Raw genomic sequence first — 22010 nt, 5'->3', positions numbered from 1 at the left:
GTAGGAATAGGGCCAGTCACAGACAGAAGTGGAAAGTTGTGTATGGACCCAGTGGAGATCGGAGAGGTGCTAAATGAATATTTTTCATCTGTTTTCACTCAAGAAAAGGAGAATATTGTGGAGGAGAAGACTGATTTACGGGCTACTAGAATTGAAAGGATTGAGGTTACTAAGGAGCAGGTGTTATCAATTCTAGAAGTTGTGAAGGTAGATAAATCCCCTGGGCCAGATGGGATTTTTCCGAGGATTCCCTGGGAAACTAGGGAGGAGATGACGGAGCCTTTGGCCTTGATCTTTGAGTCCTCATTGTCTACAGGTTTAATACCAGAGGACTGGAGGATTGCAAATATTGTGCCCTTGTTCAAGAAGGGCAGTAGGGATGACCCAGGTAATTATAGACCTGTGAGCCTTACGAGTGTTGTAGGAAAAGTTTTGGAAACGATTATAAGAGATAGGATTTATAATCATCTAGCAAGCAATAATTTGATTGGAGATAGTCAGCATGGATTCGTCAAGGGCAGGTCATGTCTCACAAACCTCATTGAGTTTTGTGCGAAGGTGACCAAGCATGTGGATGAGGGAAGGGCAGTTGACGTGGTGTACATGGACTTCAGTAATGCCTTTGATACGGTTCCACATGGTAGGCGATTGGAGAAAGTACAGAGGCACGGGATTGAGGGAGATTTAGCAGTTTGGATTAGAAACTGGCTTTCTGTAAGAAGGCAGCGAGTGGTGGTTGATGGAAAATATTCTGCCTGGAGTCCGGTCACTAGTGGTGTGCCTCAAGGATCTGTTTTGGGACCACTGCTGTTTGTCATTTTTATAAATGACTTAAGACGCAGGCATAGGTGGATGGGTTAGTAAGTTTGCAGATGACACTAAAGTCAGTGGAGTGGTGAACAGTGTGGAAGAATGTTGCAGGTGGCAGGGAGACTTGGATAAACTGCAGAATTGGGCCGAAAGGTGGCAAATGGAGTGCAGTGCAAATAAATGTGAGGTGATTCACTTTGGGAAGAATCATAGGAAGGCAGAATACTGGGTCAGTGGAAAGATTCTTGGTAGTGTGGATGTGCCGAGGGATCTTGGTGTCCATGTACATAGATCCCTGAAAGATGCCACCCGGTTGATAGTGCTGTTAAGAAGGCTTACGGTGTGTTAGGTTTTATTGGTAAAGGGATTGAGTTCCGGAGCCGTGATGTCATGCTGCAACTGTACAAAACGCTAGTGCGGCCTCACTTGGAATATTAGTTGCAGTTCTGGTCGCCCCATTACAGGAAGGATGTGGAAGCATTGGAAAAGGTGCAGAGGAGATTTACCAGGATGTTGCCTGGTCTGGAGTGAAGGCCTTATGAAGAAAGGCTGAGGGACTTGAGGCTGTTTTCATTGGAGAGAAGAAGGCTAAGAGGGTATTTAATAGAGACATACAAGATGAACAGAGGTTTAGCTAGGGTGGACTGTGAGAGCCTTTTTCCGAGGATGATGACGTCGGCTTGTACGATGGGGCATAGCTACAAATTGAGGGGTGATAGATTTAAGACAGATGTCAGAGGCAGGTTCTTTACTCAGAGAGTGGTAAGGGCGTGGAATGCCTTGCCTGTCAATGTAGTTAACTCAGCCACATTAAAGCCATTGAAACAGTCCTTAGATAAGCATATGGATGATGATGGGATAGTTTAGATTAGTTCACAGGTTGGCGCAACATCGAGGGCCGAAGGGCCTGTTCTGCGCTGTATTGTTCTATGTTCAATGTTGTTGTCGCTAACTTTACTGTCCTTTCAAATGCATGAAGGTAATGACTGGGGATGGAGTGGGGGTCGGGGTGGGGGTCAACTGGCAGCAGAGACCAGGGAGGAGGGGGGGAAGACAGAGAGAATCCTCAGGAAATGTCAGGGTCAAAGCAGGCCTCTCCCACCTCACTGTAACACCCACACCTCCATCCACGGTCACCTCACTCCCTTATTGTTACCCTCGTTCTCCGAAAACTCCCCCTTCCACTGATTCCTCAATGAGTCTCTTCCTCTGGTATCGGAGGCCAATGCCAGGAGTCTAGCTGCAATGTCTTTTGGACTATGGATCCTGTTCTCACACTTGGTATCACCTTCTGCTGTTTCTCTGTTTATTCCTGATTTCCTTGTGGATTTATGCTGGTCCCTGGGGACAAAGGCTCTTCTCCCACACATTGGATAGGAATCTGTAAAAGCTGGCCATACCAGCTGTTGCTCATGTGTTGTACTGTCCTCATTGAGTTGCTGTTAGCCATTTGCACTAAATTCTTTTTATATCTGCTAGGAATTTGGAAACCATCCTAATATTATCAAACTGCTTAATGTGATTCGAGCAGCAAATGACAAAGACATCTACTTGGTCTTCGAGTATATGGGTAAGGTACAGTGTCAGATGTACTGAGAAATGATCAAATTGGGGCCAGGGTTAGACACTAGGAAAGGATGGGATTGAGGCCGGGATAATTAACTATTTAAGGAATCATACCCAGAGTGGCACAAGAAGGGATGGAGTGTATAAACAGAAAAAAAAAGCACTAAATAGGAGCAGTGGGGCAAAAATGGTAGAAAGGCAAAAAAAGGCAGGGAATTAATCATGGGTGACTCTAATCTTCATGTAGTCAAATTGGCAGAGGTAGCCACGAGAGAGAATTCCTAGTATATTCAGAACATTTTCTTAGAATCATAAGTTGTGGATTCAATCAGGGATCTGGTAATGTTTTTATGAGACATGTTTAATAAGTGACCCTCTGGGAAGCAGTGAACCTTCAGTTTGAGAGTGTGAATCTTGGGTCTGAAACAACCATGCTAAACTTAAATAAGCAGAAAACATCTTTGATGAACAATGGTAGGTGTTGAAGAAAATACCTCATAATTTAGAAGAAGAAGAAGGAGTCACACAAAAGCATAAATCAACCACATTTAACCAGGAAAATTAAGGATCGTGACAAATTGAAAGAAAAGACTTAGTAGGTGACAAAGATTGTTGGGAAGCGAGAAGTTTGAGGAAACTTTGGAAACCAACAGAAGATTACCAAAAACAAGGGAGAAAATAAACTCAGAAATAATGGGAACTGCAGATGCTGGAGAATCCAAGATAACAAAATGTGAGGCTGGATGAACACAGCAGGCCAAGCAGCATCTCAGGAGCACAAAAGCTGACGTTTCGGGCCTAGACCCTTCAGCAGAGGGGGGGATGGAGTGAGGGTTCTGGAATAAATAGGGAGAGAGGGGGAGGCGGACCGAAGATGGAGAAAAGAAGATAGGTGGAGAGAGTATAGGTGGGGAGATAGGGCGGGGATACATCAGTCCAGGGAAGACGGACAGGTCAAGGAGGTGGGATGAGGTTAGTAGGTAGATGGGGGTGTGGCTTGGGGTGGGAGGAAGGGATGGGTGAGAGGAAGAACAGGTTAGGGAGGCAGAGACAGGTTGGACTGGTTTTGGGATGCAGTGGGTGGAGGGGAAGAGCTGGGCTGGTTGTGTGGTGCAGTGGGGGGAGGGGACGAACTGGGCTGGTTTAGGGATGCGGTGGGGGAAGGGGAGATTTTGAAACTGGTGAAGTCCACATTGATAGCATTAGGCTGCAGGGTTCCCAGGCGGAATATGAGTTGCTGTTCCTGCAACCTTCGGGTGGCATCATTGTGGCAGTGCAGGAGGCCCATGATGGACATGTCATCTAAAGAATGGGAGGGGGAGTGGAAATGGTTTGCGACTGGGAGGTGCAGTTGTTTGTTGCGAACCGAGCGGAGGTGTTCTGCAAAGCAGTCCCCAAGCCTCCGCTTGGTTTCCCCAATGTAGAGGAAGCCACACCGGGTACAGTGGATGCAGTATACCGCATTGGCAGATGTGCAGGTGAACCTCAGCTTAATGTGGAATGTCATCTTGGGGCCTGGGATAGGGGTGAGGGAGGAGGTGTGAGGGCAAGTGTAGCATTTCCTGCGGTTGCAGGGGAAGGTGTCGGGTGTGGTGGGGTTGGAGGGCAGTGTAGAGGGAACAAGGGAGTCATGGGGAGAGTGGTCTCTCTGGAAAGCAGACAGGGGTGGGGATGGAAAAATGTCTTGGGTGGTGGGGTCGGATTGTAGATGGCGGAAGTGTCGGAGGATGATGCGTTGTATCCGGAGGTTGGTGGGGTGGTGTGTGAGAACGAGGGGGATCCTCTTTTGGTGGTTGTGTCGGGGGCGGGGTGAGAGGGATGTGTTGCGGGAAATACGGGAGACGCGGTCAAGGGCGTTCTCGATCACTGTGGGGGGAAAGTTGCGGTCCTTAAAGAACTTGGACATCTGGGATGTGCGGGAGTGGAATGTCTTGTCGTGGGAGCAGATGCGGCGGAGGCGGAGGAATTGGGAATAGGGGATGGAATTTTTGCAGGAGGGTGGGTGGGAGGAGGTGTATTCTAGGTAGCTGTGGGAGTCGGTGGGCTTGAAATGGACATCAGTTACAAGCTGGTTGCCTGAGATGGAGACTGAGGGGTCCAGGAAGGTGAGGGATGTGCTGGAGATGGCCCAGGTGAACTGAAGGTTGGGGTGGAAGGTGTTGGTGAAGTGGATGAACTGTTCGAGCTCCTCTGGGGAGCAAAGGGCGGCGCCGATACAGTCATCAATGTGCCGGAGGAAGAGGTGGGGTTTGGGGCCTGTGTAGGTGCGGAAGAGGGACTGTTCCACGTAACCTACAAAGAGGCAGGCATAGCTGGGGCCCATGCGGGTGCCCATGGCCACCCCCTTAGCCTGTAGGAAGTGGGAGGAGTCAAAAGAGAAGTTGTTGAGGGTGAGGACGAGTTCGGCTAGGCGGATGAGGGTGTCGGTGGAGGGGGACTGGTCGGGCCTGCGGGACAGGAAGAAGCGGAAGGCCTTGAGGCCATCTGCATGCAGAATGCAGGTGTATAGGGACTAGACGTCCATGGTGAAGATGAGGTGTTGGGGGCCAGGGAATTGGAAGTCCTGGAGGAGGTGGAGGGCGTGGGTGGTGTCACGGACGTAGGTAGGGAGTTCCTGGACCAAAGGGGAGAAAATGGAGCCCAGATAGGTGGAGATGAGTTCGGTGGGGCAGGAGCAGGCTGAGACGATGGGTCGACCAGGGCAGGCAGGTTTGTGGATTTTGGGAAGGAGATAGAAACGGGCCGTGCGGGGTTGGGGAACAATGAGGTTGGAGGCTGTGGGTGGGAGGTCCCCTGAGGTGATGAGGTCATGAATGGTGTTGGAGATGATGGTTTGGTGCTCGGGTGTGGGGTCATGAGCGAGGGGGCGGTAGGAGGTGGTGTCGGAGAGTTGGTGTCTGGCCTCGGCGATGTAGAGGTCAGTGCACCATTCTACCGCTGCGCCGCCCTTGTCTGCGGGTTTGATGGTGAGGTTGGGGTTGGAGCGGAGGAAGAAAATAAACTTTCAGGTTAATCTAACAAGTATAGGTAAAATTGCCCCGTGATAGTGGGAACTGAAGATGCTGGAGAATCGGAGACAACAAAGTGTGGAGCCCAAAACGTCAGCTTTTGTGCTCCTGAAATACTGCTTGCCCTGTTGCGTTCATCCAGCTCCACACTTTGTTATCTATGTAAAATTGCCATAGTCCCAAGGGACTGCATGGCTGCTCTGTTGTTAGAGATGAATAGTGGTCAATTTAACCTGAAGGTCAGTGTGCCTTAGGTGTGCGTCAAGGTTGAGAAGAGGGAATAGTACAGCCCAGGAATAAGCCCTTGACCCACAAAGCCTGCGTCGATTCGTGGCACCTTCCTTTTCGAACAACCTTTTGGTTCTATACGGTCCACATCCTTCTCTTCCCTCTATATTCATGCATCTGATATGATGCCTGTTAAACATTGCTATTGTATCCACTTCTACCTCCTCCCCAGGCAGCACATTCCAGGCACTTGCAACCCTCTGTTTAGTAAACTTGCCTCTCATATCTCCTTTTAACATACCCCCTTTATATTAAGCTCATGTCCCCTTGTAATTGACATTTCTACCCTGGGAGAAAGATTATCCGTTTTATCCAAAGATTATCCATTTTAGCCATGCCTCTCGTAATTTTGTAAAGCTGTTATCAGCTTGCCCCTCAGCCTCTGATTTTCGAGTGGAAGCAAACCAAGTTTTTTTTCCCCAACCTCTCTTCATAGCGAATAACCCCGCTAAACCAGGTGACATCCTTGTAAACCTTTTCTATACCCTCTTCGAAACCATCAGGTCTTTCCATTAGCATGGCAACACTCTTCATTTCCAAATTTTTTAAAATTTCATTCACATTCCACCATCTGCCTTGGTGGAATAAAAATCTGAGTGCCCCGAACATTACCGGGGTTTCTGGATTAACAGTCCAGTGGGAATACCACTCAACTGTCATCTTCCCAGTGTTAGTGCAATGCATCAAGACCCCTCAGTAATCCTAGAGAACCTTCTTCACTGTCAACTGTACAGTCAATTTGGGTGTCATTCGCAAAATTACGAATCATGCCTCCTAAATTTTCATTCATTGGTTATCTAAATGACAAACAGCACTAGACCCAGCGCCGATCCATGTGGAACACTGCTGGTCACAGGTCTCCAATCCAGAAAACAACACCCTCTGTCTCCAACCATCTAGCCAACTTTGTATTCAGTTGGCAAGCTCTGCCTGAGTCACATGTGATCTGACTTTATCAAATAGGGTACAGGGTGGAACCTTTTCAAAAGCTTTACTAAAGTCCATATATCACACAACACCAGGTTATAGTCCAACAGGTTTATTTGAAAACTCTTCTTCAGGTGTTAGTGAGAGAGGAAATATCAGACACAATATTTAAGTAAAAGATCAAAGGTTCATACCATTGATGAGGAATATACCAAAAAAATCTAAAATGCTGTTAAATCTTTAATCAGCTGGAAGGTTTTAATTGATTAATATGTATATGTAAATCTCCAAATTCCTTTTAAGTCACTGTCCTGAGAGAACTAAAGGTTTTATCAGTGTAAAGAAGAGATGACATTTTAGGTCAGTCAATGCATGTTGGGTGTGAGACCTTGTTTACTGTTTGTTTCTGTTTTGGCTTGGAGTCAGACTGGTTTAATTTCTGAAGTATGCATCTATAAAACACCATGTTGACTGACTGTCTATAAATTTTGTGCTTTTTGAACAAAACAAAATGTATCTGCAAGTGTGTGTGTGTGTGTGTGTGTGTGTGTGTGTGTGTGAGAGGGAGAGAGAGAGAGAGAGACAGAAAGAGAGAGAGAGAGAGAGAGGACAGTGTGTGTGTGAGTGAGAACCTTGGCTGGAGCTGGATGAACTCGGGATCATTCAGGAGGCTGAGGGGGGTGATAGAGAGGAGTTACATGTAAGTGGTCACACTCAAGGTACAGGAAAAAGGTAGCCGGGAGACTGTCAGGAGGGGGAAAGGGAATGGGCAGTGCAGGGATCCCCTGTTCCCCTCAATAATAAGTATACCACTTTGGATACTGTTTGGGGGGGGCCCTACCAGAAGAAAGCCATAGTGGCCATGTCTCTGGCACTGAGCCAGGCTCTGTGGCTCAGAAGGGAAGGAGGGAGATTGGGAGAGCAATAGCAATAGGAGATTCAATGGTTATGGGAACAGGCAGGAGATTCTATGGTACCGAGTAAGACTCCCGGATGGTATGTTGCCTCCTGGGTGCTACGGTCAGGGACGTCTTGGATCGAGTCTTCAGAATTCTGAAGCGGGAGGGAGAGCAGCCAGAAGTTGTGGTACACATCGGTACTGATGACATAGCGAGGAAAAGAGAAGAGGACCTGACAGGTGAAATTAGGGAGTTAGATTGGAAGCTGAAAGCCAGGATGAGCAGAGTAATAATCTCAGGATTACTACTGGTGCCATGGGCTAGTCAGGCCAGAAACAGAGAGCGAGTGCAGCTGAACCAGTGGCTACAGAGCTGGTGTAGGAGGGAGGACTTCAGGTTTGTGGACCATTGGGATACCTTCTGGGGAAGGTGGGACCTGGACAGGAAGGACAGATTGCATTTGAACTGGAGGGGCACTAATATCCAAGATGGAGACAGAGAGGTCCAGGTGAACTTAAGGTTGGGCCTCTCCTTTCTGGACCTCTCTGTCTACATCTTGGGAAACCACCTAGAAACCGATACCCATTTCAAGCCAGCGACTCCCACAGCTACCTAGAATACACCTCCTCCCAGCCACTTTCCTGCAAAAATTCCATCCCCTATTCCCAATTCCTTTGCCTCCACCACATCTGCTCCCAGGATGAGGCATTCCACTCCCGTACATCTCAAATGTCCTCGTTTTTCAGGGACCGCAACCCCCCCCCCCCCCCCCACACACACACACACACACACACACACACACACACACACACACACACACACACACAGTGGCCAAGAACACCCTCGACTGTGTCTCCCGCATTTCCAACAACTCATCCCTTACACCCCGTCCCTGTAATCTCAACCAAAAAAGTATCCCCCTCGTCCTCATGTATCACCCCACCAACCACCGGATTCCACGCATCATCCTCCGACACTTCCGCCATCTTCTCACACCTCAAGCCGCACCCCAGTTTTCTACCTACTAACCTCATCCCGCCCCCTTGACCTGTCCATCCTCCCCGGACTGACCTTATCCCCTCCCTACCTCCTCATCCATACTCTCCTCTCCACCTATCTTCTCCTCTATCCATCTTTGGTCCGCCTTCCCCTCTCTCCCTATTTACTTCAGAACCCCCTTCCCCTCCCCCTTTTCTGAAGAAGGGTCTAGACCCGAAACGTCAGCTATCCTGCTCCTGTGATGCTGCTTGGCCTGCTGTGTTCATCCAGCTGTATACCTTGGTATATTGGATCCTCTAGCTTCTGCAGTTCCTATTATCTCCTCTTCTATTTGTGATTTTTGTAAACAATTTTCATGAAGGAGTGGAACAGTGGATTAGTAAGTTCGCTGACGATATGAAGGTGGGTCATGTTGTGGATAGTGCGGAGGGCTGTTCTAGGTTACAAAGGGACATTGATAGAATGCAGAGCTGGGCTGAGAAGTGGCAGATGGAGTTTAACCCTGAAGAGTGTGAGGTGATTCATTTTGGTAGGACAAACTTGAAAGCAGAATACAGGGTTAATGGGAAGAGCAGAGGGATCTTGGGGTTCATGCTCACAATTCCCTGAAAACTGCCGCCCAGGTAGATTGAGTTGTTAAGAAGGCGCGTGTGTGTTAGCTTTCATTGATAGAAGGGTTGAGTTCAAGAGCCATGAAGGTATGCTCCAGGTATACAAAACTCTGGTTCGGCCACATCTGGTGTAGTGTGTCCAGTTCTGGTCACCTCATTACAGGAAAGATGTGGCAGCTTTTGAAAAGGTGCAGAGGAGATTTACCAGGATGTTGCCAGGAATGGAGGGAAGGTTGAGAGAGCTCGGGCTTTTCTCTTTTGCACAACGAAGGATGGGAGGTGACTTGATAGAGATGTACAAAATGATCAGAGGTATAGATAGAGTAGACAGCCAGAGACTTTTTCCTAGGGTGGAGGTAGCTTTTACGAGGGGGCATAGTTTTAAAGTGAGTGGAGGTAGATATCGGGGAGACGTAAGAGGTAGGTTTTTTTACTCAGTGGTCGGCGCGTGGAATACATTGCCGGAGAGGGTAGTGGAGTCGGCCTCATAAGGGGCATTTAAGCAGCTATTAGATAGACATATGGACGATAGTATAAGGTAGGGGTGGACGTTATATAGACCTTAGGTTTAGGGGAAAACTTTGGCACAAAATCGTGGGCCTGTACTGTAATGTTCTCTGTTCTATATTCTGTTCTATGTAGACCATTGCTCACAGCAAACTACCCAACCTTCATTACAACATCAACCACAACACGATACAACACTATCATGGCAACCTCGGTAAGACATGGCAGCGTCCATGTCGATGATCTGACATCACACGTGGGAACACCACCCACCATGTGCACAGCAGATATTCATGTGACTTGGCCAATATTGTCTATCCCAAATACTGCAGCAAGGATGCCCCGGGGCATGATATATTGGTGAGACCATGCTGATAAGACCATAGATATAGGAATGGAAGTAAGGCCATTCAGCCCATTTAGTCCACTCCGCCATTTAATCGTGGCTGATGGGCATTTCAACTCCCTTACCCGCACTCTCCCCGTAGCCCTTAATTCCTCGCGAGATCAAGAAATTATCAATCTCTGCCTTGAAAACATTTAACATCCCGCCTTCCACTGCGCTCCGTGGCAATGAATTCCACAGGCCCTCCACTCTCTGGCTGAAGAAGTGTCTCCTCATTTCCATTCTAAATTTACCCCCTCTTCTAAGGCTGTGCCCACGGGTGCTAGTCTCCCCGCCTAACGGAAACAACTTCCTAGCGCCCACCCTTTCTAAGCCATACCTTATCTTGTAAGTTTCTATTAGATCTCCCCTTAACCTTCTAAACTCTAATGAATACAATCCCAGGATCCTCAGCCGTTCATCATATGTTAGGCCTACCATTCTAGGGATCATCCGTGTGAATCTCCGCTGGACACGCTCCAGTGCCAGTATGTCCTTCCTGTGGATTCCAAAATTGGACACAGTATTCTAAATGGGGCCTAACTACTGCTTTATAAAGTCTCAGAAGCACATCGCTGCTTTTATATTCCAACCCTCTTGAGATAAACGACAATATTACGACAACATTAATCACGGACTCAACCTGCAAATTAACCTTTAGAGAATCCTGGACTAGCACTCCCAGATCTTTTTGTACTTCTGCTTTATGAATTTTCTCACCATTTAGAAAATAGTCCATGCCTGTATTCTTTTTCCCAAAGTGCAAAACGTCACATTTGCTTATGTTGAATTTCATCAGCCGTTTCCTGGACCACTCTCCTAAACTGTCCAAATCGTTCTGCCTCCCCACCTCCTCAGTACTACCTGCCTGCCCACCTATCTTCATATCATCGGCAATCTTTGCCAGAATGCCCCCAATCCCTAAAACCAGATCATTAATATATAAAGTGAACAGCTGCGGCCCCAACACTGAACCCTGCGGGACACTACTTGTCACTGGTTGCCATTCCGAAAAAGAGCCTTTTATCCCAATTCTCTACCTTCTGTCAGACAGCCAATCCTCAATCCAAGCCAGTAGCTCACCTCAAACACCATGGGCCCTCACCTTAGCAGCCTTCCGTGAGGCACCTTATCAAAGGCCTTTTGGAAGTCTAGAGAGATGCGCCACTGGTGTAATGGTTTCATGCAAGATTCCTATTCTTGCGATCTGGGTCACAGCACAACATCATGGGCTGAAGGGCCCATACTGTACTGTACTTTTCTATGTTCTGTTAACATCACTGGGTTTCCCTGGTCTAACCTACCAGTTACCTCTTCAAAGAATTCCAACAGGTTTGTCAGGCATGACCTCCCCTTACTAAATCCATGCTGACTTGTTCTAATCCAACCCTGCACTTCCAAGAATTTAGAAATCTCATCCTTAACGATGGATTCTAGAATTTTACCAACAACCGAGGTTAGGCTAATTGGCCTATAACTTTCCATCTTTTGCCTTGATCCTTTCTTAAACACGGGGGTTACGACAGCAATTTTCCAATCATCTGGGACTTTCCCTGACTCCAGTGACTTCTGAAAGATTATAACCAACGCCTCGCTATTTCCTCAGCCACCTCCCTCAGAACTCTAGGATGTAACCCATCGGGGCCAGGAGATTTATCAATTTTTAGACCTTTTAGCTTTTCTAGCACTTTCTCTTTTGTAATGCCTACCATACTCAACTCTGCCCCCTGGCTCTCCCTAATTGTTGGAATACTACTCATGTCTTCCACTGTGAAGACTGACGCAAAGTACTTATTAAGTTCTTCAGCTATTCCCTATCTCCCATCACTAGCCTTCCAGCATCAATTTGGAGCGGCCCAATGTCTACTTTTGCCTCTCGTTTGTTTCTTATGTATTGAAAGAAGCTTTTACTATCATTTCTAATATTACTGGCTAGCCTACCTTCATATTCAATCCTCTCCTCCCTTATTTTCCTCTTTATTGTCTTCTGTTTGTTTTTGTAGCCTTCCCAATCTTCTGATTTCCCAGTGCTCTTGGCCACTTTATAGGCTGTCTCTTTTTCTTTGATACATTTCCTGACGTCCTGTCAGCCATGGCTGTCTAATCCCACCCCGGATAATCTTTGATAACAACGCGTGGAGCTTGATGAACACAGCAGGCCAAGCAGCATCTTAGGAGCACAAAAACTGACATTTCGGGCCAAGACCCTTCATCAGAAAAGATAATCTTTCCTTTCTTTGGTATGAACCTCTGTACTGTGTCCCCAGTTACACCCAGAAACCCCTGCCATCGTTGGTCTACTGTCTTCCCTGCTAGGCTCTGCTTCCAGTCGATTTTCGTCAGTTCCTCTCTCATGCCCCTGTAATTACCTTTATTTAACTGTAACACCATTACATCCGATTTTGCCTTCTGTCTTTCAAACTGCAGACTAAACTCTACCATATTATGATCGCTGCCTCCTAAGTGTTCCCTTACTTAAAGATCTTGTATAAATTCTGGCTCATTACATAGCACCTAAGTACAGAATAACCTATTCCCTTGTGGGCTCCATCACTAGCTGTTCCAAAAAGCCATCCTGCAAACATTCCATGAATTCCCTTTCTCTGGATCCACCAGCAACATTATTCACCCAGTCCACCTGCATATTGAAGTCCCGCATATTGATGCTCCGACAATGGATGAATGGACACAGTGCAACAATCACTATACCGGGATGTTTCCTCCCAGTGGGGGAACACTTCACTGGTCAAGGACATTCAACCTCGGATCCTCCGTTAAAAGTCCTCCAGGATGGACTTCGGGAAACGCAACAACGCAGAGTCTCCGAGCCGAGACTGTTAGCCAAGTGCAGCCCCCATGAGGACACCCTCAACCGGGATCTTGGGTTCATGACGCACTACAGGTGACCCCACCACACTATACACTCTTTCTCTAACACACACACATACATGCACACGTGCACACACACACACACACACACGTGCATGCACGCGCACGCATCCACACTCCCTCTCACACACGCATGCACTCCCTCTCCCTCATATACACACAGACAATCTCCCTCACATGCGCACGCTCTCCTCTCCCTCACGCACGCGCACTCTCGCTCAGTTCCCCCCCCCCCCCCCCACAGACACACACACACACACACCGACACTCCCTCCCACACACACGGACACACACATACAGTCCCTCCCATATACACAGACGCAGACACCCTCTCCCTCCACCACACCTCTCCCTCCCCCACACACAGTCTTTGTCCCCCAAACACAGACGCAGATACTGTCACCCTCTCACACATGCAAACACTCACTCACTCTCTCCCTCATCTGCACACAGATACTCTCTCGCGTGCACGTACACTCTCCCTCCCACACGTGCGTGTGCATACACACACACACACACACACACACACACACACAGTCCCTCACACTCTTTCCCTCCTGCGCATACTCATCCTGTCTCCCTCACGCATGAACACTCTCGCTCACACGCATACCGACACTTTAGTTCTATCGACACCGTGACTTGAAAGGATTTTGGGGATTTACATACACATATCAATGAATAAAGCCTTCTAACCGATTAAAGATATAACAGCGATAATGGGAACTGCAGATGCTGTAGAATCCAAGATAACAAAGTGTGGGGCTGGATGAGCACAGCAGGCCAAGCAGCATCTCAGGTGCTCCTGAGATGCTGCTTGGCCTGCTGTGTTCATCCAGCCCCACACTTTGTTATCAAAGATTTAACAGCATCTTAGTTTTGTGTAGTACACCCTCATCAATAGTGTGAAGCATTGATCTTTTATTTATTAATTATGTCTCTGATACAACCTCTCTCACTAACACCTGAAGAAGGACTGAGGCTCCAAAAGTTTGTGCTTTCAAATAAATCTGTTGGACTACAACCTGTGTTGTGTCATTTCTGACCTTGTTCACTCTAGTCCAACACTGGCATCTCCACATAAAGTCCATGTGCAAATGTCTACTGCTCTTGGATATAGCACTTGGGGCTAAAGGGTTCAAAGGAATGGGCAAAATCAAAATCAAGGCTATGAACTTAGGTGATAAGCTGTGATCATAATGCATGGCAGAGCAGGCTTGAAGATTCTCAGAGGACTAGACAGGGAGAGGTTTCAAAAGAGAGCTGTGTATACATTTGAAAGTGATTAACCTAGAGATAGGGCTGGAGGATAGGACTAGCTAGGTAGATTTTTGGAAGCCAGTACAGACAAGATGGGTCAAATGGCTACTTCCTGTCCTGTAAAATTCTGTCATTCTTGGTTGTTTCCCCTGGTGGGACATACTGGGACCAGAGGGCATGCCTTCAGACTAAGGGGCCACATATTTAAGGGAGAGATGAGGAGGAATCTCTTCTCCTAGTGGATAGTGGATCTTTTAAATTCTTTATCATAGAGGACTGTTGAAGTTGGGTCATTACGTTTATTGAAGGCTGAGATAGGCAAACATTTAATCATTCAGGGAATCAAGGGTTATGAGCAAACAGCAGAAAAGTGAATTTGAGGCTGATCAGAACAGTCAGCTTGTCATTGAATGGTGGAGCAACCTTGATGGTCTGAGTGGCCTCCTTCGGCTTCTTTGATACATGATCAGACACTTAAAAGAGATAGGATGTCGGCCTGGGTTAGTATGTAGCTGGGGTTGGGAATGGCACAGATATTCAAGAAGGGCAACGTGGGTGGACTGCATTCAAAACAGTGTGTGAGAGGCTGATGACCTCAGGGTTGTGATGGGGTGGTGATCCTGGGTGTCGGGCTGATGACTGTTGGGGAAGGGTGATGACCCTAGAGGACAGTGGGGTAGGATTGCTGTATGACCGGGTAATAACTCTCTCTCTGTGTTTCTGTATATTGCAGAGACTGATTTGCACGCTGTAATAAAGAAGGGAAATCTGTTGAAGGATATTCACATTCGCTACATCCTATACCAGCTATTGAAAGCCACCAAGTTTATCCATTCTGGAAATGTTATCCATCGGGATCAAAAGGTGGGATTGTGGAACTGACAAAGATACCAGACAGTCCTGGCTCCGATTCCTTCTCAGTATGTGTGGTATTTAGAAATGACCATCTGAGTGTCCACTTTATCTGTGTTTTACTATAGCTGTGTCAAGGCTGATGAAATTCATTGAGAAGTGTAAGGTGGGAGGTGTAGTTTGGTAGGAAGAACAATGACAAACAACGTAAAATAAAGGAAACCTCTCTAAAGGTGGTGCAGGAGCAGAGACACTGGAGTATAGATGTGCATTGAGGTAGAGAGTGTAGTTAATAAAATGTACCGTAACCTGGGCTTCAATAATTAGGGTAATGACGACAAGAGTAAGGTTACACTAAATCTGTGTAAGGCATTAATTTGACCTCAACTGAAATATTTTTCTTGAGACAGTATGTGGTAGTCCAGTGAGAGGAGCTGGACTTTGTATTGGTGAATGAGCGTCCTCACTGTCCATGGGGATTGTGCCGGAAGATTGGAAAGAGGCAAACGTCATTCCCTTGTTTAAAAAAGGGAACAGGGATAGCCCCAGAACTTGCAGGCCAGTTAGTCTTACATCAGTGGTGGGAAAATTATTGGAAAGGGCTCTGAGAGACAGGATTTATGATCACTTGGAAAGGCACAGTTTGATTCATGATAGCGTGGATTTGTGAGGGGTAGATCATGCCTCACAAACCTTATTGAATTCTTTGAAGCGGTGACCAAACGTGGATGAAGGTGGAGCAGTGGATGTGGTATACATGGATTTAAGTAAGGTGTTTGATAAGGTTCCTCATGGTAGGCCCATGCAGAAAGTAAGGAGGCATGTGAAAGGGGGAAATGTGGCAGATTGGATTCAGAATTGGCTGACCCTTAGAAGACAAAGGGCGGTAGTGGACAAAATATTCAACATGGTGCTCAGTTATGAGTGGTGTACCACAAGGATCTGTTCTGGGCCCGCTTCTATTTGTGATTTTTGTAAATGATTTGGATGTAGGAGTGGAAGGGTGGATTAGTAAGTTCGTGGATGATACAAAGGTGGGTCGAGAAAGATCAAAAGATTCTTGGCAGTGTGGAGGAGCAGAGGGACCTTGGGTTTCATACTCACAGTGCCCTGAGAGCTGCCACCCAGGTAGATAGAGTTGTTAAGAAGACATATGGTGTGTTAGCTTTCATTAATAGAGGGATTGAGTTCAAGAGCCGTGAAGTTATGCTCCAGCTATAAAAAGCCTTGTTCAGCCACATCTGGAGTATTGTGTCCGGTTCTGGTCATCTCATTACAGGAAAGATGTGGAGGCGTTGGAAAAGCTGCAGAGGAGATTTACCAGGATGTTGCCTGGCTTGGAGAGAAGTTCTTACGAGGAAACGTTGAGAGAGCTAGGGCTTTTCTCTTTAGAATGACGAAGGATATGAGAGGTGACTTGATAGAGGTGTACAAAATGATCAGAGGTATAGATAGAGTAGACAGCCAGAGACTTTTTCCTAGGGTGGAGGTAGCTATTACATGGGTACATAGTTTTAAAGTGAAAGGAGGTAGATATTAGGGAGACGTCAGAGGTACGTTCTTTACTCAGAGAGTGGTCAGGGCATGGAATGCATTGCCGGAGAGTGTAGTGGAATTGGCCTCATTAGGGGCATTTAAGTGGCTATTAGACAGGCTCATGGATGATAGTATAAGGTAGGGGTGGAGGTCAGATAGATCTTAAGTTTAAGGTAAAAATGCAGCACAAAATCGTGGGCTGAAGGGCTTGTACTGAGCTGTACTCTTCTATGTTCTATGTTCTATGACGTTGGCCAGATGACTGACCTTTCAGTGGAGCATTTTGGACACAGTGATCACAACTTCTTAAATTTTAAGATGGACATGAATAAGGATAAGTAAGGACCTTGCAGGAAGGTCCTGTGAGGGTATGATGGGACATCCATGGGATCGCCTGTCTCCGGACTCATAGCAGAAGCAGTGATGCAAAGACTGGAAAGGGCTGCCCTTCCACAAATCCAACCTAAACTGTGGATATGCTACGTAGACAACTCCTTTGTCATCATTAAATGGACCAAATTAGAAGAGACACACAAACTCATAAACAACACCCTCACCCAGAATAAAATTCACCAGAGAGGAAGAGAACAACAAACAGCTCCTATTCCTGGACGTCATGGTAGAGCACAAGACAAATGGGGAACTGCAAATGAAAGTACACCAAAAAGCCCCACATACAGACAAGGTATTGAACTTCGACAGTAACCATCCCAGTGCACACAAACGAAGCTGTGTACGAGCACTATTTAAAAGGGCAACAACACATTGCAGCAACACGGAACTACGCCAAGAGGAGGAAGAATACCCCTTCCAAGTGTTCAAGGATAATGGATATCCAAAGAACTGGGTCAGGAGATGCCTACAGGCACAGCATTGCAAAGATTCTACACGCCCCGACACACTCATCGTACTACCGCACATCAGGAACACGTCTGAACTCACCACAAGACTCCTGCGACCGCTGGGCATCAGAGTGGCTCACAAACTCACATCAACCATGGTAGGCGGAGATATTGGGAACTGCAGATGCTGGAGAATCCGAGATAGCAAAGTGTGGGGCCGGATGAACACAGCAGACCAAGCAGCATCTTAGGAGCACAAAAGCTGACGTTTCGGGCCTAGACCCTTCATCAGAAAAGGATGGGCCTAGACCCAAAATGTCAGCTTTTGTGCTCCTAAGATGCTGTGTTCATCCAGCTTCACACGTTCTTATCTCAACCATGGTAGGCTATTGGAGAAAGTACAGAGGCACGGGATTGAGGGAGATTTAGCAATTTGGATTAGAAACTGGCTTTCTGTAAGAAGGCAATGAGTGGTGGTTGATGGAAAATATTCTGCCTGGAGTCCGGTTACTATTGGTGTGCCTCAAGGATCTGTTTTGGGACCACTGCTGTTTGTCATTTTTATAAATGACTTGGACGCAGGCATAGGTGGATAGGTGAGTAAGTTTGCAGATGTGACTAAAGTCGGTGGAGTGGTGGATAGTGTGGAAGAATGTTGCAGGTCACAGGGAGACTTGGATAAACTGCAGAATTGGGCTGAAAGGTGGCAAATGGAGTGCAGTGCAGATAAATGTGAGGTGATTCACTTTGGGAGGAATAATAAGAAAGCAGAATACTGGGTCAGTGGAAAGATTCTTGGTAGTGTAGATGTGCAGAGGGATCTTGGTGTCCATGTACATAGATCCCTGAAAGGTGCCACCCAGGTTGATAGTGCTGTTAAGAAGGCATACAGTGTTTTAGGTTTTATTGGTAAAGGGATTGAGTTCCGGCGCCGTGATGTCATGCTGCAACTGTACAAAACGCTAGTGCGGCCTCACTTGGAATATTGGGTGCAGTTCTGGTCGCCCCATTACAGCAAGGATGTGGAAGCATTGGAAAAGATGCAGTGGAGATTTACCAGGATGTTGCCTGGTCTGGAGTGAAGGCCTTATGAAGAAAGGCTGAGGGACTTGGGTCTGTTCTCATTGGCGAGAAGAAGGCTAAGAGGGGATTTAATAGAGACATACAAGATGAACAGAGGTTTGGATAGGGTGGACAGTGAGAGTCTTTTTCCTAGGATGATGATGTCAGCTTGTACAAGGGGACAGAGCTGCAAACTGAGGGGTGATAGATATATGACAGATGTCAGAGACAGATTCTTTACTCAGAGAGTGGTAAGGGCGTGGAACGCCCTGCCTGTCAATGTAGTTAACTCAGCCATATTAGGGGCATTTAAACAGTCCTTGGATAAGCATATGGATGTTGATGGGATAGTGTAGGGGGAGGGGCTTAGATGAGTTCACAGGTCGGTGCAACATCGAGGGCCGAAGGGCCTGTTCTGCGCTGTATTGTTCTATGTTCTGTAATCCTATGACAAGTGCTCACCTGAACTAAAGACCCACTCCCCGCCATGGACAGGACCAGTTCCATCTACAAGATACCCTGCAGACATTGCGAGAAACACTACATCGGACAAACAGGAAGGAAACTAACAACAGCAGGACATGGACACCAAGTGGCTACAAAAAGGCACGACAAATACTCACTGACCTCAACCCACATGGACAGGGAGAACCACCACTTGGACTGGGACAACACCAAGATCCTGGGACAGGTTAGGGAGAGACAGGCACGGGAATTCTGGGAAGCATGGCACTCCACAAGGCAGGCTATTAGTAAATACATTGAACACGACCCCATATACATTCCACTACGGAGGAAACTCGGAAGTGAGGCAATCCATTGCAACGGATCCCAGAGTTGAAAAACCAGGCAGGAAAACACACCGACACTTCATCAGAGGCTGCACTGAGGAAGTTACCAAGCACCGTAATGAAACGCCTGCAGAACAATAACACCAGCTCAGCGAGTCAACCAACCTCAACAATAAAGGGAACTTGTGATTGGAGGCAGAGGATGTGGGTAAGATCCTAAATGAGTATTTTGCATCAGTATTTGCTCAGGAAAAGGAATATGGAGGATAGTGAGTATTGTATGGAGCATGCTAATATGCTTTGGGCATTTTCAGATCCAGAAAGAAATGGTGTTGGATCTTTTGAAGACCATTAAGGTGGATAAGTCCCCAGGGCCCAATGGTGTCTGCCCAAGGTTATTGAGAGGCAAGAGAGGGGATTGCTGGGGCTGAACTAAGATCTTTGCATCCTTGCCAGTTACTGGAGAGGTCCCAGCAGACTGGCAAGTAACTGAGATAACACGGTGTGAGGCTGGATGAACAAAGCAGGCCAAGCAGCATCAGAGGAGCAGAAAAGATTGACGCTTTGGGTCGGGACCCTCCTGACCGGAAAGTTCCTACTATCTCTGGCAAGTAACTGATGTTTCTGTGTTCAAGAAGGGAATTAGGGATAATCCAGGAAACTACAGACCGGTGAGTTTCATATCGGTGGTTAGGAAGCTATTGGAGAGAATTCTTATGGATAGGATTTATGCACGTTAGGAAAAGCAAGGCCTGATTTGGGACAGTCAGCATGGATTTGTGCAGTGTAGGTCATGTCTTACTGGATTGAATTTTTCAAGGAGGTGACAGAAGTGATCAATGAGGGTAGAGCAGTGGATATTGTTTACATGGATTTTAGTAAGGCTTTCGACAAAGCCCCTTGTGGTAGGCTAATCCAGAAGATTAAGATGTGTGGGATCCACGGTGATTTGGCCGCATGGATTCAGAATTGGCTTACCCATAGAAGGTTAAGGGTCGTGGAGGATGGGTGTTTTTCAAGCTGGAGGTCCATGATTAGTTGCGTTCCGCAGGGTCTCTGCTGTTTGTGATAGATATAAATGCTTTGGAGGAAAATGTAGATGGGCGGGTCAGTAAGTTTGCAGACAATACAGTGGTGCAATACGGTGGAGTTGTGGAAAGTGTAGGAGGTTGTCAAAGGATGCAATGGGATATAGATCAGTTGCAGATATGGGCGGAGAAATGGCAGATGCAGTTTAATCCAGGTCAGTGTGAGGTGCTGGACTTTGAGGATCAAATGTTAAGGAGAAGTATACAGTTAATGGCAGGAGTCTGAACAGCATTGATGTACAGAGGGATCTTGGGGTTCAAATCCATCGCTCCCTGAAACAGTCCACACAAGTAGATAGGTTGGTAAAGAAAGTGTATGGCATGCTTGCCTTTATTGGTCAGGGAATTGAGTACAAGAGTCAGAATATCATGTTGCAGCTTTATAAGACTTTGGTTCGACCACACTTAGAGTATTATGTTCAATTGTGGTCGCCACATTACAGGAGGGATGTGGAGGCTTTGGAGAGGATGCAGAAGAGGTTTACCAGGATGCTGCCTGGATTAGAGGGTATGAACTGTAAGGAGAGGCTAGAAAAACTCAGGCTGTTTTCTCTGGAGCAGTGGAAATTGAGAGGAAAATTGACAAAATTATGAGACATTTAGATGGGGTTGACAGTCAGAATCTCCTTCCCAGAGTTGAAATGTCTAATACAAGGCGGCATGCATTTAAGGTTAGAGTGGGAAAATTCAAAGGAGATGTGAGGGGCAAGTTTTTTACACAGACAGTGCTCGGAGTCGGGAATGCACTGCCAGGGCTGGTGGTGAAGGCAGATACGGTAGGGATGCTTAAGGGACTTTTAGATAAGCACACAAATGTACAAAGAATAGAGGGATAATAACCAAGGGCAAGAAGAAGGGATTAGTTTAATTTGGTGTCATGTTCCCACAACATCATGGGCCAAAGGGCCTGTTCCTGTGCCATGCAATTCTATGTTTTAAGTTCTATTTTGTATGGTTCTGAGGGATTTTGGTCTAGTGTCCGAGCCACTAAAGGTTCATGTACAGCTGCAGCAAATTATTGACTTGGTTAACGAGATGCTGCCCTTTATCACAAGAGGAATTGAACACAAAAGTAAAGATGTTATGCTCCAGTTTTACAGGGCATTGGTGAGACCATGTCTTAAATACTGTGTGCACGTTTAGTTTCCTTATTTAAGGAAAGAGGTAAATGCCTTGGAGATGATTGTTCAGAGGAAGTGCCCTAGATTAGTACTTGGAAGAGATGGGTTGTCTTACGGGAAGCAGTCAGCCATGATCAAATATTGGAGCAGACTTGATGGGCCAAATAGCCGAATTTGCTTCTTTTTCTTGCAGACAGACTGGGCATTTTTCTACTGAAGTTGAGAAGAGCGAGGGATGACCTGATTGAAGTGTATCAGATCCTGGATCGTCTTGATAAGTTGGGTGGGGAAGGGATGTTTCTTGTTGTGGCTGTGTCCTGAACAAGGGGACTCTGTTTTAAAATTAGGGACAGTCTTTCATGACAGATTCAGGGAGTTCTTTTTGAGGGTTGAGAGGCCTTGGAACTCTGTCTCAAAAGGCAGTGTCTCTCAATATTTTTAAGGCAAAGCTGAATTGATTTTTTTTTGTTGTCTGGGTGGATGGGGAAGTGGAATTGGGAACTCAAACACATCAACCCAGTGAACGTTGGAACAGGCTCAAGGGGCTGAATAGTCCACCTCGACTCCTA

At 46.8% G+C, this 22010-nt stretch overlaps 1 protein-coding gene across 1 annotated transcript in view; it reads left to right on the top strand.

Annotated features, from left to right (window-relative positions):
* The window catches only part of mapk15 (mitogen-activated protein kinase 15), an 85590-nt gene that overhangs the window by 13403 nt on the left and 50177 nt on the right, over positions 1–22010 (top strand). Inside the window, exons 4-5 of the mRNA XM_059640999.1 lie at positions 2290–2380; positions 14883–15013. Coding sequence (XP_059496982.1) covers positions 2290–2380; positions 14883–15013 — 222 coding nt within the window. The remainder of the gene's footprint in view (positions 1–2289; positions 2381–14882; positions 15014–22010) is intronic.

The sequence above is a fragment of the Stegostoma tigrinum genome, chromosome 2, assembly GCF_030684315.1.
Source record: "Stegostoma tigrinum isolate sSteTig4 chromosome 2, sSteTig4.hap1, whole genome shotgun sequence".
NCBI classification, from domain to species: Eukaryota; Metazoa; Chordata; class Chondrichthyes; order Orectolobiformes; family Stegostomatidae; genus Stegostoma; species Stegostoma tigrinum.
The sequence above is the reverse complement of the archived record's forward strand: the minus strand, read 5'-3'. Positions and strand labels throughout refer to the sequence as shown.